Raw genomic sequence first — 22,691 nt, forward strand, 5'->3', positions numbered from 1 at the left:
AAGATCTTGGGAAAAAGAAAGAAAGAGACACATACGCATAGATAGAAATATGGGTTGTGTTCCTATCCCGCTCTCCTCTCCTCCTCTCCCACCTGAGGTAACGTCAGTCCACTAGGGGTGCAGAGAACATCCAGCGGGGCCCTGCTCAGCCTCGAAGCTCCGCTGATTTAAAACACCTCATCCATCTGGCCTTAACCCCCCCCCCCAAAAAAAATAAAAATAGACAACTGTTTATTTTATTTACTGCTCATGGAAAATAGCTGTCTGTGAGCCTCCAGCGCTAGGTACCCTGGGTTATCAGTGCGCCAGTATTAAGGAAAAGCACATGTTTGGCCTGACATGAGAAAGGCCTGTCAAGAGGAATGGAGAGACTGGGAGAGAAAGAGACACAGAGCGAGAGAGTGGAGGAGTGCAGATCCAGCCAACTGCAGACAGGCATGCCTCTTTTCAAATGGCTGCTTTGCTGAATTTGACCAGTCTGCAAATATTTGAAATACATTTTATATGTTTTTTATTGGGTGTATAAAATACTGGGTGATAATAAAGAGAAGTTTGGCTCAAGGAGATGGCTTTATGTTAGCTACAGATCTAGGGTCAGTTTCCCATCCGTTTTTCTCTCTTAAAGGACCATTACGGAGGACTGAGGACAACAGAGAGAGAAGGCTGAGAGAAGGATGAAACGGTGATCCATCTCCCCCACCTCTTCAAAGCCTAGCACAAGAGATACACACCACAGAGAGGGCTAATGAAAGGGTGTGTGTGTGTGTGTGTGTGTGTGTGTGTGTGTGTGTGTGTGTGTGTGTGTGTGTGTGTGTGTGTGTGTGTGTGTGTGTGTGTGTGTGTGTGTGTGTGTGTGTGTGTGTGTGTGTGTGTGTGTGTGTGTGTGTGTGTGTGTGTGTGAAATCCTATCAATGTCACAAAGGTCACGCTCCCTCAAGATAACCCGGGGAGATTGCTGTGGGCTCCTGGGGGATTTTTTCCCTCACTCTTTTTGCGATTAGGTGTCACGAGAATTTCCTTGGTGTAAAGACGAAGCCTTTCATGTTGTGGGTTTCTCAGGGTTTACTGGGCCATGTCGCAGGCCATTCAAACCCATACAAAGCAGGGTCGCAAAGCAAACTACACAATGTTCATTCATTCTACATTTGCACAAAGACAAATCCATATTTACCTAAGGAGGTGTTCTGCATCCTAATAGGTTTTTTGACCTGTTTTGGTTGTCAATATGTGGCTATTTGTGTTATTTCAAAAGGAAGCAAAAGAAACCAGGGCTGGTAAAAACAGCATCATGTGGGATTTACTGAGCACCATGACTAGGATGAGGTTATGTTGAGAGTGTCCTGTTAGTGAAGGCTTTTTAGGGGCCAAAGTCAACAGTTCACACAGGACACACACACACAGACACGCTGTTTACAGCTGATATGTTAATGGTTTGTGTAATGCCATTCCGGCTCTTCCATCCCCCAGTGCCAGAACTGGCCTTTTAAAAACCCTTGCTCATCAGGAAATGAATTTACACTTTGGGCCCAGATTTGGCCAGCAGGTGAAAACCTGAATGACATTCCATAATTAAAGTGAACCCTGCCAATTACACACCCCCTGCTGAAGATATTTACACTTGCCTGTGTGTGTGTGTGACTGAAGCTCTGCACAAATGTAATCTGTGAGCATCGGTCCTAGTTCTGATACAGACAAACTAACAGAGCAGGATGACGGGCTTTCAGAGTGAAGAAAGGAGTGTGATGGGGATTGGGTTGAGATGGAGAGGAGTGAAATATTGAACTAGAAAGATAAAAGGAGGAATGAGGAGGATTAAGAGAGATAGAAAGCACTACTGAATGAGAGAGAGAGAGAGAGAGAGAGAGAGAGAGAGAGAGAGAGAGAGAGAGAGAGAGAGAGAGAGAGAGAGAGAGAGAGAGAGAGAGAGAGAGAGAGAGAGAGAGAGAGAGAGAGAGAGAGAGAGAGAGAGAGAGAGAGAGAGAGAGGCGAGGATGGAGAATCTAGGGAATGAGGGTAAGAGGAAGAGAGGACAGGACAGTTGTGATAAAAGGAGGAAGTGAGGAAAAAAGAGAGTGAGAGTGGGTTTCTTCAGTGTGTGAAACAATTGGGACTGACTGGGGATCACACAGGGCTGGGGCGGAGCGGTTGTGGCTCTGCTACGTCCCTTTCTGGCATCCGATCCCAATCAGTCATAATCCCCAGCAAGGCCACAAGCCCACAGGGAGCGACCCTGCCCTGCCCTTACAGTGGTGCAGACTTCCTGTGGGTTCCTTCCTGCCGAGAAATGCACTCCTGCTGCTGCTCCTAAAACTAAGGAATGTCCCAGCTAAATAAACAGATATGACTTTGAAATCCAAATAAATGCTGTGATGTTTTACAGTGTAAACGTACTTACATTGGAGTGGAGTGGGGTTGTAGCCCCTTGGCGATGTACTGAAACATACAGGCCGTGCCACTGAGAAAAGGTGTCAGACCCCGTTAGAGGCCTTAGGCTGGATGCAGCTCAAGTACAACTTGGACAAAAGCGCTGCTTGTCTCCCCTCATTAAGTGATTTAAGTCCCGTGTTCTCCGGTTCCTTTCATCTGCCGCCAAAGTGAACACACTTTTTTTTTACAAGAATGCCGGGCCGCGGAGATGAATAGAACGAGGGGGAAAGCTGGATGTTAGGGCCAGGGAACTGGGTCTAAAGCTGAGTGGCTACGCTAGCCATGCCTATTAGCGTCCCCAGTACGGAGGGCCTTATGTGAATGAACAGTATGGGCCTACACTGGGAAAACAGCCCCTCACTGGGAAAAGGAGCAGCCACTTAATCCATTAACAGTTCTCTCCCCACAGAACCAGCTTTTCCCATGGAGGTTTAGTTTAGTAAAGTGCTGCTATTTCCACATTTCTTGCTAACGAGACATGGCTGTCATGGGGGGGTGACTACTGCTCAGTGCTCCGACCAGCCCCAGGGGAGTGCTGCTTCAGCAGACTGGTGTCATAATTACATCTGATAGCCTATTGTCTATCACACAGTTAGCATATTTACTCTTAAAACACCATTACGGTGCTGTGAGATGTGAGTGACGCCCCTGGGCTTGGCGGGAGGAAGGAATGTGGCCAGAGAGAGAGAGTGTTAGCGTTCGTTGTTGGGATGAGCTCTCTGGCAAACACACACTGTTTCAATTTGCACCTGAAAGACAGCAGGCTCCTCTGGGCCATTATGTCATCTGTTTGTGAGCTCTCTAATTGGAGCGCTGTGGAAGGAAGGCCCCCTCTGTTCAGCACGGACGGCCTCGCTGATGCCTGTTCTGCTAGCCATGCTGCTGCAGTACAGTCCTCTGCTGTACTGGTGGTACGAGCAGTTATCTCATAATGAGCTGGGTTGATCTGAGATCAGTTTGCAGAGGAAAGGGATGTATTCAGAGACTTAGTCTGTGACACATAAGTCGCAGAGGGATGATAAATGATACAGTGTGAAAAGCAGCACTTGCACATAATCAGTTTTCTAAGTTTCCATAGCCAAGTCTCTCCAGCAGGGGCCCTGGCTATCGTCTGTAGTCCTGGGGAGAATCTCAATTGCATGCTTCTCGCGTCCTCTCTCCTCGCCTCCTTCTCAAAACCCAACGGAGGAGTATGCAATTGAGATTCTCCCCTAGTGGGAAAGACAGGCTCAGGGAGGGTTCCACAGTTCTACAGCCCAGTGGGTGTGGCTACACCCCAGCAGCCAACCTCAGCCCCCTGACATTACACCACAACCATGAGGTCAGAGGGAAGCTCTTTCTTCCTCTTCACAAAGAAGTGATTTTTCACTCTCCCCGTGAGAACAGCAGCGGATAATGAACCTTTGGGCTGGGGATATCACGTTCGCTTTCACACGTGTCAACTCCATTCTGAACCGTAACAAAAGGCTGCAGGAAAACATTGGTGGGGAGGGACCGGGAGTCGGGGTACGCTAAAGCTCATTTCTCCTTCTCAAACGTGAGTGATGGTGGGAGATTATGTGGCTACTGCAGATCTGAGAACTGTAATACATGTGGGGCAATACAAACAGATGAGGCCACTGTTACCATTTAAACTGCACTTCATTCACGGCTATCAACGTTCATTAATCACAAAACACTGATTTACAGGGGGATAAAGTCATGTATGGAATGATGTGTTTGGCGGTTCTGTGTGTGTGTGTGTGTGTGTGTGTGTGTGTGTTTTAAGACCTCTGTCTCCACACAGCCTGCAGACTCATTTCCACACCAGATTAGATGAGAGTGTCTGTCTGGGCCAGAGTGTGGTTTCAAATTAAAATCATGCAGTGCCACACAATCATCTGAAGAGCATCTGTAGCAGCCATGAGCACTGAGCACAATACGAGGCCCACAAACACTGAATATCACACCCTGCTGCTCACTGTGGCATCACACATCAAGCTGTACACACAGCCTGGATTCTGATAAAAACAAGCATCTGCTATATCCAGTCATATCCAATCACACATTCACATCCATTAAAAGACGCAGAGGAAAGAGTACGGGTATACAAGTTGAGAAAACTCCTATTTGAGACATCCATACGATGCATAGTATCAGTCCGGTGGGGTCACGCCGAGCGGGAGGAAATGACATCAGAGGTGAACTCTAGCCGTTACAGTATGGGGGAGTCAGCTGGGTCGGGGTTGGAGGGTTGAGGGGTGGGGGAAGGAGGGGAGTGGAAGGCTGTGAAGTCTGTGACGCCATATCCCTCTCCTCATATCTGATATCAGCCCAGGAGTGGGAGTCAGCATATGTGACAGAAGTCTGGACACCAGGGAAGGGAGCGAGGGAGAGGAGGGTGAGGGGGTAGAGAGGAAGAGACAGAAAAAGGAGAGCGGGGAGAGAGATGTGGAGAGACAGGGATACAGAGAAATAATGATCAAGAAAAAGAGCAGGGGTGGTTATAACCTTGTCACATTTACTCCAGATTTCTAGGGCTAAGGGAAGGCACCTGTGTGTGTTTGTTTGTTTGTTTGTGTGTGTGTGTGTGTGTGTGTGTGTGTGTGTGTGTGTGTGTGTGTGTGTGTGTGTGTGTGTGTGTGTGTGTGTGTGTGTGTGTGTGTGTGTGTGTGTGTGTGTGTGTGTGTGTGTGTGTGTGTGTGTGTGTGTGTGTGTGTGTGTGTGCGTGCGTGCAGCCTAGCGGTTAAGAGCGTTGTACCAATAACCGAAAGGTTGTTGGTTTGAATCCCTGAGATGACTAGGTGAAACATCTGTCGATATGCCCTTGAGTAAGGCACTTAACCCTAATTGCTCCTGTAAGTTGCTCTGGATAAGAGCATCTGCTCAAATGTAAAAAGTGTGTGTGTGTGTGTGTGTGTGGTTACTATGTGGCATAGACACCATGCTGTGGATTCTGATTTAAAATGATTGCTCTGTGCTTTTCAGTGGTTATATGCCCCCAAATAAACTAGTACTGCCACGCAGCATAAATCCAACAGTGTATTAATGGCCTGCCTCCATTTAGGCATGGGTACAGATGGAGTACGATTTCCACCCGGTGTATCTGCCACAGTTTTGGTTATCAGTGCTGATCTCCCAATGAAAACACAGCTCAACGCCTCATTGGTTGCCACAGGTTCTGGCTTAATCCTTATTGGTGAGTTTCTGACTGATCACACCTCCCGCTTCCATTGTCTTGGCTTCAATTTGCATAATTCCTATCCCTTACACTAGCCTAGAGGATTTGTAATTCCAAATACTCGGGATTCAAATAACAGGAACAAAGTTACCAAATGGAGGAGACCATTAGACCAGCACAGGCAAGCACTGCAAGCCACACTGCCAGCTGAAACTGAACACCAAAATGATTAACAAAATTATTTAGATCTATTATATATAAAGCCTTGAGTTTACCTAAAGGTTTTATCAGAATTATCAGTTATTTCCATGTTTTCCCAAAACAATTGGGACAAAATCCAGTTGCACATGGTCAATCTTTAACCAATAGCAAAGGAGAATTGTAACCAGCAATATTAGGTCGGCCTACCATATTTCCTATCATGTCGCTGAGTTGCTGGGCAAAATTTAGAATGAGCCTGCCTCCATCATACTTTGGTAGTTTGGTTGGTGGTTGTTAAACGTGTGTGATGTGTTAGCCGGTGCACTTCTTTGGCCCCCTGTGTATCGCGTGTCTAACCTCACTAACAGAACTTCTGCGTTGCCCAAAGTAGCAATCACAGGACTTCAGCACCTAACAGACCAGAGGCTTTTTTTCAATCAATTCTCTTTCCCCCCCCCCCGTCTTTAATCATTCGATATGCTCCAATAGGCGAAACAGAGGAGTAGTGACAGATTTGGAAGCCGTCACGAAACACCCGTGGTTGGATCAAAGGTCCATCCAAGCACTGAAATGCCAGCTTCCTAAATAAACGGCACTTTTCTCTTAGACTGAGAGATAACTAACCATTATATCTAGAAAGCACCACATGACTGTGTTATTTACTCATTCTACAAAATATGGTTAGGGCCTCCTTTACATAATTTATCAACTTAACAAATAACTAACTTAGCACGAGGATCAAAATTAAATCATTAATTGTATTTCGAACAATTCAAATGTAATTATTTTTGTATTTTCCACTTTTGATCGATTTTGTCTGAAGTTCATTGTACATTTTATTTGATTTATATCCACCACAAGATTCTTGTGAAAATGTATGTTACCAACAAAAGTTACATTTTTTTTGAAGAAAATACTGATGTTTATAAAATTACACATCTATCTTTCTTAGTTAATATTCTGTAATTCAAATACATTTTTATATCTAAAAAAGAGTTGACTATATATATATTTTTTTTACTTAAAAGTTGTCTTTATCTTTTTCTAAATCCGTTATTTTATAATAACATTTTGTACTTCAATTTTGGAGGAATGTAATTGTTGAAATATAGCTAGCACAGTCCAATACTTCTTTGTTTCTTTTTTTTGCCTTGATTTAGTTTATGCTCTTAAACATAGGCTACAAACAAATGCCCTAGCGAGTGCAAACCCCAATATTGCAGTAGCATATTTTATGTGACAATTTACTACTGTTTCGTCACCATCTGAGGACCAACATATGAAAACCAACATATGAAAACAATACATTCTGGTAAATATTACTAGTAGTGCCTGTATATGAGCACTGCCTGGGTTGTTCCATGTCTAGCTCTAAAACATCTCTGCCCAGAAGTGCACTTAAATGGCCTGGGCTTTGGTCATTAAGATCATAAAGTCCTGCTCATAAAGATGTTTTATTTGTTTCCTGAGTGTGCTCGCCGCTTAGGTTTCCATCGGAAGTCTTTATAGCAGAGCAGTAATATTTCTTTCTCCAGACGGACCTGCCCATTGAGTTATTATGGAATACTATAACTAAAATATTACTGAAGTTTATAACTGAAATATAAAAAGTATGTTCTCCTCTAATAAGCTGCTATAATATACAATCCCTTGAGAATCTTGATTCTTAAAATATATAGCAATAAATATACAGTGCATTGCTTGAAGGTCTGATAGATTGATTCCATAAAATATATGTTAGGTTTTAATTAATACAACTAAAATATTATCACTTTATTAGATTACTATTGGTCGTATTCAAATGATATATTGATGGAAATTAAATTGCTATCTATTTCTAACAACTAAAGGATTACTTTTAAAATGTAAAAGACATGTTAATTTATCAATTGAAAACTAAGGCATTTACGTTTATATATTTTAATGCAGACTAGGCTGACTTACATTGAAGAAATACTACTTATTTTTTATTTTTTATCAAACATAATTGTAATTGTCTCACATCTATCCGGTACATCTGGTCCCTCTTGTCTGTCCCATAGTACAGTGATACTAGCGGGAATGATACTGAGTGGATTCAAGCTCTGACCGCAGCATCATAACCAGGAACACAGGTATTTCAGATGGGTTTCAGGGGAAGTCCTGCAGCTTTTATTCCAGGTTCCTGCTTTGAAGTGGGTTATCTGTGACCTGGCATCTTGTTTAATAGACAATGGAGGGTTGTTTGTTCATTAGTGTCTCTTTGTAGTGACTTGTCTAGGTGTGATATACACCCTGTCGCTGGAGATCCAGCACAGCCAATCTCTGCTACATCTAATACATGATAAAGGAACAAAGATGTTGGAGAGAATGCCTTGTGACGCAATGTACCCACAAACACCACAATCCAGGCTCATTCAAATGACCAGTAAAATGCTAAATTACTTAAATTATAATAAATGTAATATAAAAACGTAATGCTACTCATTCTCTATCTCAGTTTAATTTAATATGAGAAAGGGGTAATAAAACCTATCAAAAGCTTAGCACATAATCTGCATACTGCGGACTACTAACTGCGTTCGGTTGTCTGATTCATGGGGAACGTAGTATTCTGCTTCAGTGAAGACATCTTATTGGTGGGAAGATGTTGAGCTGTGATTGGCTGGAGGATGACATTCTGTGTCGACACCGCGCGCCAGAGGACGGGGACCTGTTACTCCAGATGTCCTCTCATCGTCCCCTCCAATGTTTGCAGCCCCATGCACGCGATCCGTCGTTCCGCCTGGCTGCACCCTCTCATCGCATTACTTCTGCTATTCTAACTCCTCCATCAATTATGCACTAGAATAACTGAGGGACCTGGCGGAGCCAAGACATAAAGGGAGATCATCAGTCCGGGCCCTGCGAGCATCTGCCTGCGTGTTCCCACTGTGTTGCCGCGAAGAGTGATACGGGTGCCAGGCCACCAGCTCAGCTAGGGCACCGGTAACCACGGCACATATACAGCTAGGCTAAGCTAGGCTAGGCTAGGGCACAAACACAACATATCTATGACACAAACACAGCCAAGCCGTGACTATGTTGCTTCTACCATTGTTTTCACTCTAAAGTAACGTTGTAAATGTTTTTGGAGAAATGCATTAAAATCGCAATTAAAAAATGTTGGTTAATCATATCTAAAGCTCTTCGTTGTCTCCTAAGTATCTTTATGTTGAATTGAACAAGGGGCGGAGCCTGTTCAGTAAGGGTCCCAGGATTCTCAACCGGCTTTATTTCTTGAAAACAAAATGGAGTCGAATTTGGAGGGAAATGGCGGTCTCTGCTTCCCTCCCTGTCACAAGACACAGCTGGGAGTCAGGCAAAGAGGAGAGAGAGACACCTATGAAGACAGAACAAATCCTAGCCGTCTGAGATTTCAATCAACAGTGGTAAACTTGTGGTGATGATAAACTCATATGATTTCATCAAAGTCGCTTAACATTAAAAAAACAAGGAGTGGGTTAGGAAGCATGTATGTATGATGGAGTGAGACAAAATGTCGATCCCTGCATTAAAGTCATGGCGGTCCTGACCTGGATTTCTTCTGGTTGCGTGTGAAGGTTTGCTGTCCAGGCTCTACTGTGAGATCGCAAACAGCTTTTTAATATTTCATGGGTCCCAAAGCACCGAGCATGCTCAAACCCAACATGAGGAAATGCTCTCTGTCTCCATGGGCCAGTAAGCCACACTAAAGGTCCTGCAAAGTCACATCAAGTTCATGAAAATAACACTGTTCTTCCCACACATCTAAATGTCACTTTTTTTATTGACTCAGAAATCACATTATCAATGCCCTATACCTAATCTGTCCACGGGTGCCTGAAATGCCACAACTATGCCAAAGACCATTCATACACTAAGCTCACCCAACATATAAGACTTGTCTTAACATGCTATGAAAAATAATGAGCTTTCATCAGGTAAACTAAAGTTTTCATCAGACAAAAGTAATATTTACTTCACTTCAACCAAACTAATTAGAGAGGAGCACAGTACATTCATCCATAAAACATTTTTAGGCCTATTTTGTCTTCAGAGTGTATCAGTAATTCCATCTGATCTAACCAGCAAATACAATGGGGTGAAAAAATTATACTACACACTTTATCTACCCTGTTTTTCAAAATGTCTGATGCAATCACAGAATAAATTCTGTAGAAGAAAAATGTCTTATCCCCCCCACCAAAAAAAAAAAAAAACAACAACAACAGCACAAGACCATGAAAGTCAGCCACCAATGAAACGGGGAAACTTTGCCTCTTGGAGAGGGATATTTGCTTTGTCTTTCATTTCAAAAGCCACATTGACCCAAATAAAGTTCCAGAAGCATTACACAGATGTTTGGCTGTATCGTTACTGTAATCACATTTGTTTTATATCGTGCATACTTTCCGGCCAATTTGGATTAATTTGTAATAGTATATACTAAGGTCTGTAAAACACAGCTCCCTGTGCCAATGTGCCTGATGAGTGCCACTAGCGTGCCAGGTCTGTGTGCCATAGACCAGAGAGTAGCACTGGTGGAATTCCAGCTAGCAACACTAAAACAGCCAAATCGTCATTGCCACACCCTTCTGGAGCTATCTCAGACTGAGCACTACTAACAGCAATCATGACTAATTACTAAAGACAGAGGACGGGCCAGTCGTCTCTAAGTAACCAGGCTTTAGGCCAGGGGTGTCAAACATACGGCCCGCGGGCCAGATCCAGCCCACGAGGGGGTCCAATCTGGCCCGCGGGTGGTTTAAAAAATATATGTTATATATTTTTTTTAATTGGGGGGACAAACTCAATATACTTTAAAATGACTAAAACCAAATCAAAACAGTGTAGAAATGATAATGGACCTACATTCATACAGTTTCATACAGTTCTTGCCAGCTTGCTAATAATCACCAGAATGAAAGACAGTCAGGGAGCATCAAAAGTTCCAAAAACAATGAATAGAGGACTATTTTTGACGGCGAGGAAATATAACACATTTTCAGTGCGGCCCTCCGGACCTCGTTGAAGACCGAACGCAGCCCTGGGCAAAATGAGCTTGACTCCCCTGCTCTAGGCACTCCAGCTGCAGAGAGCTCTGCTATGGTCGACAGAGGGAAAGGAGATCATTCCAATTCTCTTTCTGCCTTTTTCTCTCTCTCTCCCCATCTTTCCCCTGAATTGCATCGAGCCAATTTGTTCTATCCATTTATTTTATCCATTAAAAGTCTGCAGTGCAAAATGCATCCTTCATTTCCTTTCTCTCAGAGAACGTTCTGTAATAGGAGGCATGCAGTAGATAATCCAACGTTACTGCAGCTCACTGCAGTAGAACATGTTCAGACCCTACACTTTCTTTGTGGAGTCCATTTTCATTACCTTGGCCTTGGCCTACTGTACATAGTCCTCTTTCATTGTGGGCTTGTTCTGCTAAAGTGTACTGTAAAAGGAAGCTCAGATAGCCACTCACCACACCACACTCTACTGCATAGAGGCTGTCAATACAGCAGCCTTCCCAGCACACCGCTATATTGTCTGTCAGGAAACTTAGGGACTTTTTAGGGCAGCAGCTCCAGAGGCTTTACTGCAGTCATTAGGGGCTGAGGCTGATTAATGTGAATGGTCAGGCAGGCCCTGGCTTTCTGGGGGAAGAACAGAGTAAGGTGAAGGGTCCTACAGGAAGTGTTTTGTGTCTCCACACAAAGGGAGACTGACCTCTTAAGCCCCTTAGAGCCTCTCTGCTAATACCCTCACTGGTGCCTACAAAGACACAGTGGACGCCATTTCACCACTCAAATTTAAACAGCACACAAAAAGCCCAGCTGAGACTTAAACCTTAAGAAACAGCAGAAAAATGAACCTTGGGAGCGCTGAAGTGAGACTTGGAGATTAGGGGCTGGAGGGTTGGCTCTAATCCAGCGACTGGCCCGTGCATATTAAATGGGGGACGCCGACTTGCCGAGCTATACCACCGATCGGAAAATTGACTGAAAACAAGTTTACGGAAGTTGCTGAGAATGTCATCTACACAAAGTTTAACAGAAAAAGCATGGCAAACACTTTCTATCCAAAAAGGGATTAATTGTGTGGTGCTCTGAATATTGAGTATTGCTGTAAGGTGACAGAGAAATCCCTACTTACACACAGTTAACACAATAAATGTTCACTAACAAGACACCCACTTTAAACACCCTCCTCTCTTTAGTCCCCGTTAGTCAAGCAGTGGCAGCCTTGTTAGTTTAATGAGAGTGACAGAGCCAAGGCACCTTTCTCTGTGTGCAGAGTCACAGAGCAGTGGGACAGGCTGCTTTCTCCACAGTAGGACTATTTTCCCCTTCAGAGAGAGCCAGGTCAGATCACCTCACTCTCTTACGCCAAGAGTTCCCTGAGAAGATGGCTGCAACATGCGGCTCCATCCACAGGCTAAGTAAGGGCGGGGGTGGAAATACAGGTTTTGACCTCATGCAGGGGACCCATGGCATGGCCACTGTTTCCCCGGGTAACCCTGTGCCCCATCTCCGGAAGCTTCTGTTACCTCTGTGACTGTGTCTCGCTCCCGTTGTGTGCCCCTTCCCCTTTGCCTCCTTACGTATTCACCCTCACAAGAGCCTGCCACAACTACCTCTCTCTCTCCCACTCCCATCTCCTCCCTCTCTCCCTATATGCCTGTCTCTCTTTAAGAGCATGCATAGTTAAAAGCCAGCTATGGGGCCGCTGAGTACGATCGGAACAATAGTGTCCTTTCACGCGGTCTGGGCTGGGGCTAGGAGAGGGCTACGGTCCTGAGATCCAGTCAATATTTGGACCTGGCTGCTTTTTGTTTCCGTTTTGTATCCAAGCGGAACCCAGCAGCAGGGAGCCGGGAAAAGGCTGAGGAGGAAAACAAAGGTAAACACTCTGAGAAATGCAAACGGAGCAACTCACAATGCCACTGGGAAACTATCACAACATCAACTTGTCACAAACTGGAAAATGGTGTATTGTTTCTTAAGTGGAGATAAAAAAAACAAGCCAGAATAGAGAAAGCAAACAGCCATGGTCATTTCGCTCAGTGGAGAACTATCTGTGTCTGTAAGGGCAAGGACGTTATGAGGTGGAAAGAGAAGCCACTGAGGCATTTTCAAATGTCTTAGGTGTCCTCACGAGGACTGCAGAATCAAATCATAGTATACCAAAGTAGCGGGCTGCAAGGCAGATGAAAAAGTCCTTCGATTATCTTCGATAAATATGTCACATCTGTTGTAGAATGATTTGAGGGGCATTAACGAAGCTTAAACTGCAGTCCCTGGGGTGACAGTGCTCTTGTAGAATGCTGGAATCCCTCTCCCCAGCTGTCAGGTCGTTAGTCCCACCCAATGCGGCTCTTTGATGAGGAAGGGTATCAGTTTCCATGATTTCGGAGACACAAACAGCATGAAGATTAGGGACGGAACTCAGCCCTGATTCTCCACTGAACCCACCTATCAGCAACAAATAAACACCTTGCCACAGCAATGGTTGCATGTGTCCAATATGGAGCCTGACGGTTTTAATTAAGCAACTATCAAACTAAATACAGGCTGGTGGGTATTTCTCTAATGCTAACTTATTAATGGGCAATAATCCAATTGTTAACTTTATTTACAAATTGTGTTTTTAATTACACATGTATTAACACAGTATTACTGAAGAAAATGCATGACTAGCCCCTCTACGTGTTTACACAACATTCACGCATGTATGTTAACCAACAGCCATCCAAATATACCGCAGCCCTTCTCCTCCAATTCTTACAATACATTTTATTATGTGGCCGAGCAATTTCTATAGCTAATTACTACCAATATAGCACATTCTTATAAGACGGGCATTTAAAAATTATGCTCTCTTAAAATCACAGAATTTATCGATAACAAGTCAAACAACACTCTGACTCATATAGGGTAATTCCATTGTATTTCAATCACCTTTTGATTTGAATGAAACTTTCCATACATATTTGCCAAAGGTAGAAGTGGTCAGAAAGTTACTTTTTGGACCTAAATTCCAAAACATTCAGGAGATATACAGTGGGGAAAAAAAGTATTTAGTCAGCCACCAATTGTGCAAGTTCTCCCACTTAAAAAGATGAGAGAGGCCTGTAATTTTCATCATAGGTACACGTCAACTATGACAGACAAATTGAGGAAAAAGAATCCAGAAAATCACATTGTAGGATTTTTTATGAATTTATTTGCAAATTATGGTGGAAAATAAGTATTTGGTCACCTACAAACAAGCAAGATTTCTGGCTCTCACAGACCTGTAACTTCTTCTTTAAGAGGCTCCTCTGTCCTCCACTCATTACCTGTATTAATGGCACCTGTTTGAACTTGTTATCAGTATAAAAGACACCTGTCCACAACCTCAAACAGTCACACTCCAAACTCCACTATGGCCAAGACCAAAGAGCTGTCAAAGGACACCAGAAACAAAATTGTAGACCTGCACCAGGCTGGGAAGACTGAATCTGCAATAGGTAAGCAGCTTGGTTTGAAGAAATCAACTGTGGGAGCAATTATTAGGAAATGGAAGACATACAAGACCACTGATAATCTCCCTCGATCTGGGGCGCCACGCAAGATCTCACCCCGTGGGGTCAAAATGATCACAAGAACGGTGAGCAAAAATCCCAGAACCACACGGGGGGACCTAGTGAATGACCTGCAGAGAGCTGGGACCAAAGTAACAAAGCCTACCATCAGTAACACACTACGCCGCCAGGGACTCAAATCCTGCAGTGCCAGACGTGTCCCCCTGCTTAAGCCAGTACATGTCCAGGCCCGTCTGAAGTTTGCTAGAGTGCATTTGGATGATCCAGAAGAGGATTGGGAGAATGTCATATGGTCAGATGAAACCAAAATTTTTGGTAAAAACTCAACTCGTCGTGTTTGGAGGACAAATAATGCTGAGTTGCATCCAAAGAACACCATACCTACTGTGAAGCATGGGGGTGGAAACATCATGCTTTGGGGCTGTTTTTCTGCAAAGGGACCAGGACGACTGATCCGTGTAAAGGAAAGAATGAATGGGGCCATGTATTGTGAGATTTTGAGTGAAAACCTCCTTCCATCAGCAAGGGCATTGAAGATGAAACGTGGCTGGGTCTTTCAGCATGACAATGATCCCAAACACACCGCCCGGGCAACGAAGGAGTGGCTTCGTAAGAAGCATTTCAAGGTCCTGGAGTGGCTTAGCCAGTCTCCAGATCTCAACCCCATAGAAAATCTTTGGAGGGAGTTGAAAGTCTGTGTTGCCCAGCGACAGCCCCAAAACATCACTGCTCTAGAGGAGATCTGCATGGAGGAATGGGCCAAAATACCAGCAACAGTGTGTGAAAACCTTGTGAAGACTTACAGAAAACGTTTGACCTGTGTCATTGCCAACAAAGGGTATATAACAAAGTATTGAGAAACTTTTGTTATTGACCAAATACTTATTTTCCACCATAATTTGCAAATAAATTCATTAAAAATCCTACAATGTGATTTTCTGGAGAAAAAAATTCTCATTTTGTCTGTCATAGTTGACGTGTACCTATGATGAAAATTACAGGCCTCTCTCATCTTTTTAAGTGGGAGAACTTGCACAATTGGTGGCTGACTAAATACTTTTTTCCCCACTGTAGGTGCCCAAAGTTGACCCATTTTGCATACCCAACCATACCATAATAATAATAATAATAATACCATGAGACATCCATGTCTTAATCACTGAAAAAAATAAACGGTTGAGTTTGATATCATTTAAACGCTTACAAAAACGGTCGTCAAACTATTCAATAATTTCGTGATTATATATATATATATATATATATATATATATATATATATATAACTATTCATTTTTAACCTTTAACGTCAATTATCTGAAAACGTGTCAACTATGATTGTCACGAGTTGCTAAGCCAGAACCCAGAAGCAGACCAGGACAAGGTAAGTTGAAACGAAGGTGAGTGTTTATTACAAATTCAAGAGTGATGCTGAATAATCCAGGGAACAGAGCGGGCGGCGTTGATTAGTTGTTGGGGGTGCAGTGGTTGATCCCATCCTGGGTCGGCAGCCGCCGACCACCAGGCAGAGGTTGGATGAAGGTTCCGGACGGGTGACTGCAGATGGAACAAAACGGGGGTAAGTAAGCAACAAACCAACAAGGTGCAAAAACAACAAAACTAACGCTAGGCTCTAAGACTGATACTCTGGTAAACCTACTGTTCATGGCTAACGATCCGGCAGGGAATGGATGTTAGGCCAGAGCCTAAGAAGGGTGATGATCAGGACCAGGTGTGCAGATTGCTGATGGGATGCAGGTGCGGAAATCAAGAGAGCTCCCCGGAGCGTTCCCGAACCCTCGGGAAACTGGAGATCACGAACAGAAAAACTAGTCCACAGACAGGACCCGACTCAGACTGCCGGGATCGTTACAATGATTTTTTTCATTTTCGCATATTTTGTAGTTTAGACCCTATTTTACTTAATCTGAGGTGTTTGTGTTGTGCCCGCCATCAGTGGTCTCAAGGGATAGGTCTATTCTATGAATTCCATTTCTATGAATGAAATGACACCCACCCTGTATTCAAGAGTATGCTGTGTCTCAACTGATGGCAGGCATAACGCATACACCTCATATTATCCATATTAGGTTTTAAACTACAACATATGTGAAAATGTAAATAATCTGAGTTTACACGTTTTAAGATAACTGACGTTAAATGTAAAAAAATGGCATTATTATTATTGATTTATTGTTAATTCAATAAATGATTATATGTTGTTTGACAACCCTGTTTGTAAGCTGTTAAATGATATTAAACTCAACCGTCAATCTTTTCCAGTGATGAAGACATGGATGTCTTATGGTATGGTGGGGTATGCAAAATGTGTCAACTTTGAGAACCTGTATCTCCAAAAAGTCACTTTCTTACCACTTTTACCATGGGCAAGTATGGAAATTTTCATTCAAATCAAAAGGGGTGCGGTCAAAAGTGAATTGAAATCAAATGGAACGACCCTATATCCATTGTGGCTCAGTAGTTTTATGTCTCCTCAACTATCACTTCATTTTATTTTAATTAAGGAGATTATAATGACTTGAGCGCCTCACTGTCACTGATTGAGGCATTTGTACCTCCGAGCATGACTGAATCATTATCATAGTTACACTCCTGCTCCAGTGCTTTTGATTTCCACTAGTTGAGTGTATCAACAAAGTGCGGCAGAATGTTGAGAGGTTTTTCTTGAGAGGTATTGGGAGGGAAATAGGAGCAATGTTTATTAAGCTTGCAACAAACATGACACCATCAACCTACATGTGTTTGAAACAATATAAAATGTCTTCACCATTTAAATTTTTCACGAGTCACTTCCCATTTCAATTTCAGAGTCCCTGTAGGGGATTTCATGAATGGCTGAGTATGGACTGCAGGACTGCCGCGTTGGGTGCCGTTTTTCTCCTGTGGTCAGAAAAAAAGCCTCATCTAGAAGTTGTGACTATACCCCAGCAGGCTGAGGCTCTGATGGCTGAGTATAGTTACATTACCCAGCAGGGGCCTGGGGCCCAAGGTCTTACACAGAGCATGGTTACATTATACAGCAGGGCCAGGGGCCCCTGAGTCTTAGCATGGTGCATGGTTACATTATACAGTGGGTCGGGTTTGGATTAGGCCCCTGAATGAGAAAAGGAGAGTCGATTTAGAGTTAGTCGTTTATTTACCAGAGGAGCCTTATTCTCCTCAGACAAAACCCAGGCAGGGTGCCATTGCATGGCCGTCCAGAGCCTCAGAGGAGAGACAGGCTCTGCCCCGGGCTTAACCCTGACTACAGTCCCCTCTGTGCTGCTCTGTGATGGTTAACCCAGGGCCTGCTTGGTTACCGCAGAGTGTGTGACGTCAACATGTGTGTGTCTCTCACAGGAGCATGCACCACGCTGGGCCTGGGCCACTGTTGAAATACCCCTCTGTGTTCCCCTCATTGTCTGCCCCAGCATTTTTTTTAGGCAGGAGCTGTTGGAATGAGCTGATGACACTGTGGGAGTGCATAAAATATGTTATGTGTTCCAGGAATAGAGGTAGAGAGGCAGCGAGCCCTGCCTTTGATGCCACCATATTTGCGTTAATATCACACCCGGTCCCTTTCTTCTCCTAACTAGCTCATTGCACACACTTTGCCTTAGGGGTTACCACAAAAAGACAAACAAGTACAGCAAGCGAATCACCCCAACGGACCAGTTTCTTCTCCCTAAGCAGAAATGTTGAGGTGTCATGCCGAAACTGTAAATGTCAGGAAAAACCTGATAAGGTACAACGGTGATGTGTTATGCATGACACGAAACAAAGTGGTACTCTCATACTACAAACTATTTTCTGAGATGCAAGTCATCCAGTGTGAATAACAGTTAGTCACCTGGGGAGTCCACTCAAAGCTGTAGGCTACTTGAGAATAGAAATGCACAATTAGCATCTCTGTCAAATAGCATCACATCTGACCATTCCATTACAGTGGGTAATTCCAGCCATTGCTTTACTTTACCCTTGTAACCACACTAATTGGCAACTTTGAAAAATTACAATAAAATACAAACGGCAGGTGGCAACCTAACTGAATATTTCGTGTAGGCCTATTTTATTGTATCACCACATGCAAAGTCTTTAACGTGTTATCAGCAGGCACAAGTGCTTGCGGTTTTTGATGTGCGTCATATACAAACGCCTTATCCTTTTCCCAAATCAAACTGGCAGATAATATTTAATCTTATTCAAGGTAACATTTTAGTTGTATTTAACCGACACTTGGATACAGTCGTAGCCAATTCTAACAGAAATAAATAGCTACTGCTGCTACAGAATAATTTTCCTACTGCGGAATCAGTAAAAGTGAAAGCGGTAAGAATCCGACTCACACACATAATATTTTAAATGATCAAACTAACACCCGATTTCCCTCATTCGAGAGATTAGCAACATCATTTTCCATCAGTTAAATTATAAGCCTGCCTATAATGAAAGCCTTTCGCGGCAACAGATCTGTGGACGCATTCAGCAGAACCAGGATAATATTAATAATCATTCGGGTGTATTTACAGTATAGGATATAACAAACTTATTGATGATTTTATTGTAGATAAGATGTATGTCACGCAACATACACGTTTGTCTTTGTAAATGATTTCCAATGTGCATCAATAAAATGTATAATTAGGCTATAAACAAGTGACCATTGATCAATTAATCATGGTCAGCATAGTAGGGCAGAATATTCTAAATTCATATTGTAACAAATATCATATGGTCCACGGGCCATCCACATCCAACCAATGTCATCAATGAAGTTGATCACGCATGAAGTTTGTGACCCTGGCCCGTTCCTGACACACCTTGCGGTTACGCACGAGACTCACCTGGGGTTGGTCCGGTTCCAGTAGACGGCATAGCGGTCGGACACCACCTTGGAGGCCGGCTCTTGGCCGTAGACACACGTCCATAACACCAGGGAAACGCACAGGATCATTTCCACCTGCGGCATGGCTCCCGAACTTGGACACCCCAAAGTCCCTCTCGATGCAGCCTCTGGCGCGGTAGAATTCTTCAAATGAACAGAGTGAAATTATATTCACATCTAAAGGCTTTTAAATGATAATTGCCTTATATCTTAGTATTCCACGAGGCAGTTATTGTGCTGAGGCATGAATTAACATTTGGAAAAAGTTATTTTTTCATTCAGTAAAAAAAAAAAGCACTGCCAGTTTGTGCAATAAAAAATTATTGGAATTGGTGGGTAAATGTCTTGAATATTAGTTGAGGGTCCGTTTTAAATAAATACTATTTCAGTTAATGCTCTTATCATGTATTCGTAGCAACAAGCGCATCCTCTTCAACCGCAGAAGATGTGGGATGTCACAGATATTATAAACATGAATTTATAGCTTTCTAATAGTTTTCTCCTGTAGTCGGTCTACCACAGCCTACCCAAATGAATAATTATTCTCTCGGATCAACTCTTCTTTGCGCACCAATAGTTTCTGCAACTATAGGCCTACGCAGCATTGCATTGTTGATTTTCAAGGTAATAACTGCGTGTCCATGCATAAATCTGGTATGAAATGTTTCTATAACATTTGAATAATAATTAACTCCACAGAACCAGCGTACAGACAGTGCCGTGCCTTCCTTGTCGCTCGGATCTGTGTCTGTGTCTTCCGCGCTGTCGCTGTATCGTCACGGCTGAAGAACTAGGAGTAGCTCTTTCCTTGAACCGGAGTCGTTCAAATGTGCCGTTGCAAAAAACGAGTTCTTAAAATCCTTAGCATGGACGCAAATACGTATCTGTGTCGCCTGAAACGAGGCAAATATAAGCAGGAGCGGTGGAAAGTCGTGTAGTTCAGCATGAAGAAATGAACCAAGTCAGGGCAGCGCTCGCTCGGCTACTTCCATGCATGATCGATCCCCCACTGTGCCAGCGCGGGTACAGTTTCAGGCTCACTGTGCGTGAGTCTCATTGGTTTGAATTTTGAATGATGGGCGTTTCGCTTACAAAAACAACTTCCCTCCTCATGAGGAGGTGTATCGTCTTCAGCGCTTCCTCAAGCGACAGATAATGTATTTCACAAGGTAGACCTACTGGGCATGAGGGCCATATCCTAAACGAGATCATAAAGAGCTGATATCAGCTCGGCAGGTCGGTTACAGGTTTACAATTTTCACCCAGGTCGATTCTGTCTTTACGCACACATAAAGTATTTTGAAATGAACCATGTTTAGCATTATACAGCATTGTGGCAACTTATGCTGCAACTAACCACTGAGTCGTATTGCCCGTGACTGTATTTTTTATCATCCATTGAGCTCAAATAGTTAATTTACTACAACTTTAGCTCCTGTGTTCAATTCCATTTAGATATGCCAGTGTGTAGAAAAACTGACGTATGTATGTGGCACTCTGCATTACTTCCTAGTTTTTGTTAATGTTTGCATACTATTCAACATTCAAACATTGGGCAAAGGGAATTTGCTTACTGTTCTTCCCTGTCTTGTAGGGTTTGCTGACTTGTAGGCTTGGCTACCGAGACTGGTGCGCGGTATCGGTTTGTGCCCATACCATGCTTTACACAGTAGCCTTCCAATGTTTCTTGGCGCCCTGCAGTGGAGGTAAGGAGAATCGCTTATTGGAAGGCAGAAATGTAAGCTTTAAAATCAAGTAATTTGATTAAAGATCAGGTAATGTGTTATGTTTTCTATATTTTTAATCAATATGATTATTTTAGGAATAACATCATAGGCCTGTAGTAGGGCGAATTGTTAAGGTATTTATTGTGGTTTTATACAACGGGTGGGTCTAATCCTGAATGCTGATTGGTTAAATCCACATTCCACAAGTGTCTATTTAAGCAATAAGGCCCGAGGGGATGTGGTATATGGCAAATATACCACAGCTAAGGGCTGTTCTTATGCACGACGCAACGCGGAGTGCTAGGACACAGCCCTTAGCCATGGTATATTGGTCATATATCACAAACCCCCAAGGTGCCTTATTGCTATTATAAACTGGTTACCAACGTAATCATAGCAGGAAAAATAAATGTTTTGTCCTACCAATGGTATACGGTCTGATATACCACGGCTTTCAGCCAATCAGCATTCAGGGCTCGAATACCCAGTTTATAATCCACAAATTACCACCGGCAAAATCTATGACCTTAAAATGCCTATTTACTCTGTTCCATCTGACTGTGTAATCCACTGTCTCATCATATAAACAGCCAAGCAATTTATAAACTTGATCTCCACAAAAAAAGCATCTAGACATTGTCTCACATTTCTTTTAGACTAACATTTAGTTTTCAACAGCGGAGATTTGTATAAACCTTGCTGTCTGTCTCTCCGACATTTGCAACATTGTTTCAATAGTCAAATTCGATCTCCAGCTGTCTCATAGTAATGAACGTGTCGGGACGAGACAGACAGGCAGCGTTTCTCAGCCAGTCAAAATCATGAATCAGCTGGCATCATTTTTATGGATATATACAAAGAAATGTCAATTGAAAAAAGGTACAACGAAATGAAGTGCAGCTAGTTTGCAGTCTTTACAGCTTCAGTTTGAAGTGATTGTGTTAGCTGTGTTGTTGGCTAGCTCTCTGAACAACAGTGTCCTGACGAGAGAGCACATTTTCAATGGATGTTTCCAAATAAATGTCACTAGAAAACAGCTTAAGCAAATGCAGCTACTGTTGTTATTCTGGCTGCACTGTTTGACTTTACTGTAAATTAGCCATAGTTGGCTAGCCAGCAAGCAAGGGATAAGAATGTTGCCAGCCAGTATGGCAATGGAACATTTAGAACGAACGACTTGTTCTGTCCACAGATACAGAACAAAAAGACTGAACGACTGGGTCGCGTCTCTGGCAACCGAACCGATAGAACGAACGACCAGCCGGCTTGGGTAGCAACCCTAAATTTTAGTCGGGACAATATCTTGTGGAAGGATGAAATAGTATGAATAAATTCATCAAAATAAAGTTTATAATGAAAATATGTCAATCATTAACCCGTTGTATAAAAGCGATAATGCCCTCGAAGCCGATGTTTGGAGGATATATCCTCCAAACACTGGCTTCTTGGGCATTATCCCTTAAATATAGGCTAACATACCATCCAGCAGACAGCATGGCAGTACTAGACACAGGAGGGTCTGGTGTGTCAAAGATAATCCCTAGTAAAACAGTACCACGGAGGAACCTCACCTTAAAGCCTGCATATTCAACCAGAACATGAATCATTCAAGATCCAGAACATCTCAACATTCCTAACCCTAACATTTGCTCAAAACAGTCGCTAACTCTTGAGTACCTTATAAAGTTGAACCATCCAGTGGTTTGGAATATAACTTTG

At 43.1% G+C, this 22,691-nt stretch overlaps 1 protein-coding gene across 2 annotated transcripts in view; it reads right to left on the reverse strand.

Annotated features, from left to right (window-relative positions):
- LOC121541639 (ephrin-A5) overlaps positions 1–20,249 on the reverse strand; it is a 50,674-nt gene extending 30,425 nt beyond the window's left edge. For both annotated transcript variants that reach the window (XM_041850803.2, XM_041850802.2), the window contains exon 1: positions 19,205–20,249. In XM_041850803.2, the coding sequence (XP_041706737.1) occupies positions 19,205–19,329 (125 nt within the window). In that variant the 5' untranslated portion in view covers positions 19,330–20,249. The remainder of the gene's footprint in view (positions 1–19,204) is intronic.
- Positions 20,250–22,691: the final 2,442 nt, after the last annotated feature.

This window comes from Coregonus clupeaformis, chromosome 27 (assembly GCF_020615455.1).
Source record: "Coregonus clupeaformis isolate EN_2021a chromosome 27, ASM2061545v1, whole genome shotgun sequence".
Lineage (NCBI taxonomy): Eukaryota > Metazoa > Chordata > Actinopteri > Salmoniformes > Salmonidae > Coregonus > Coregonus clupeaformis.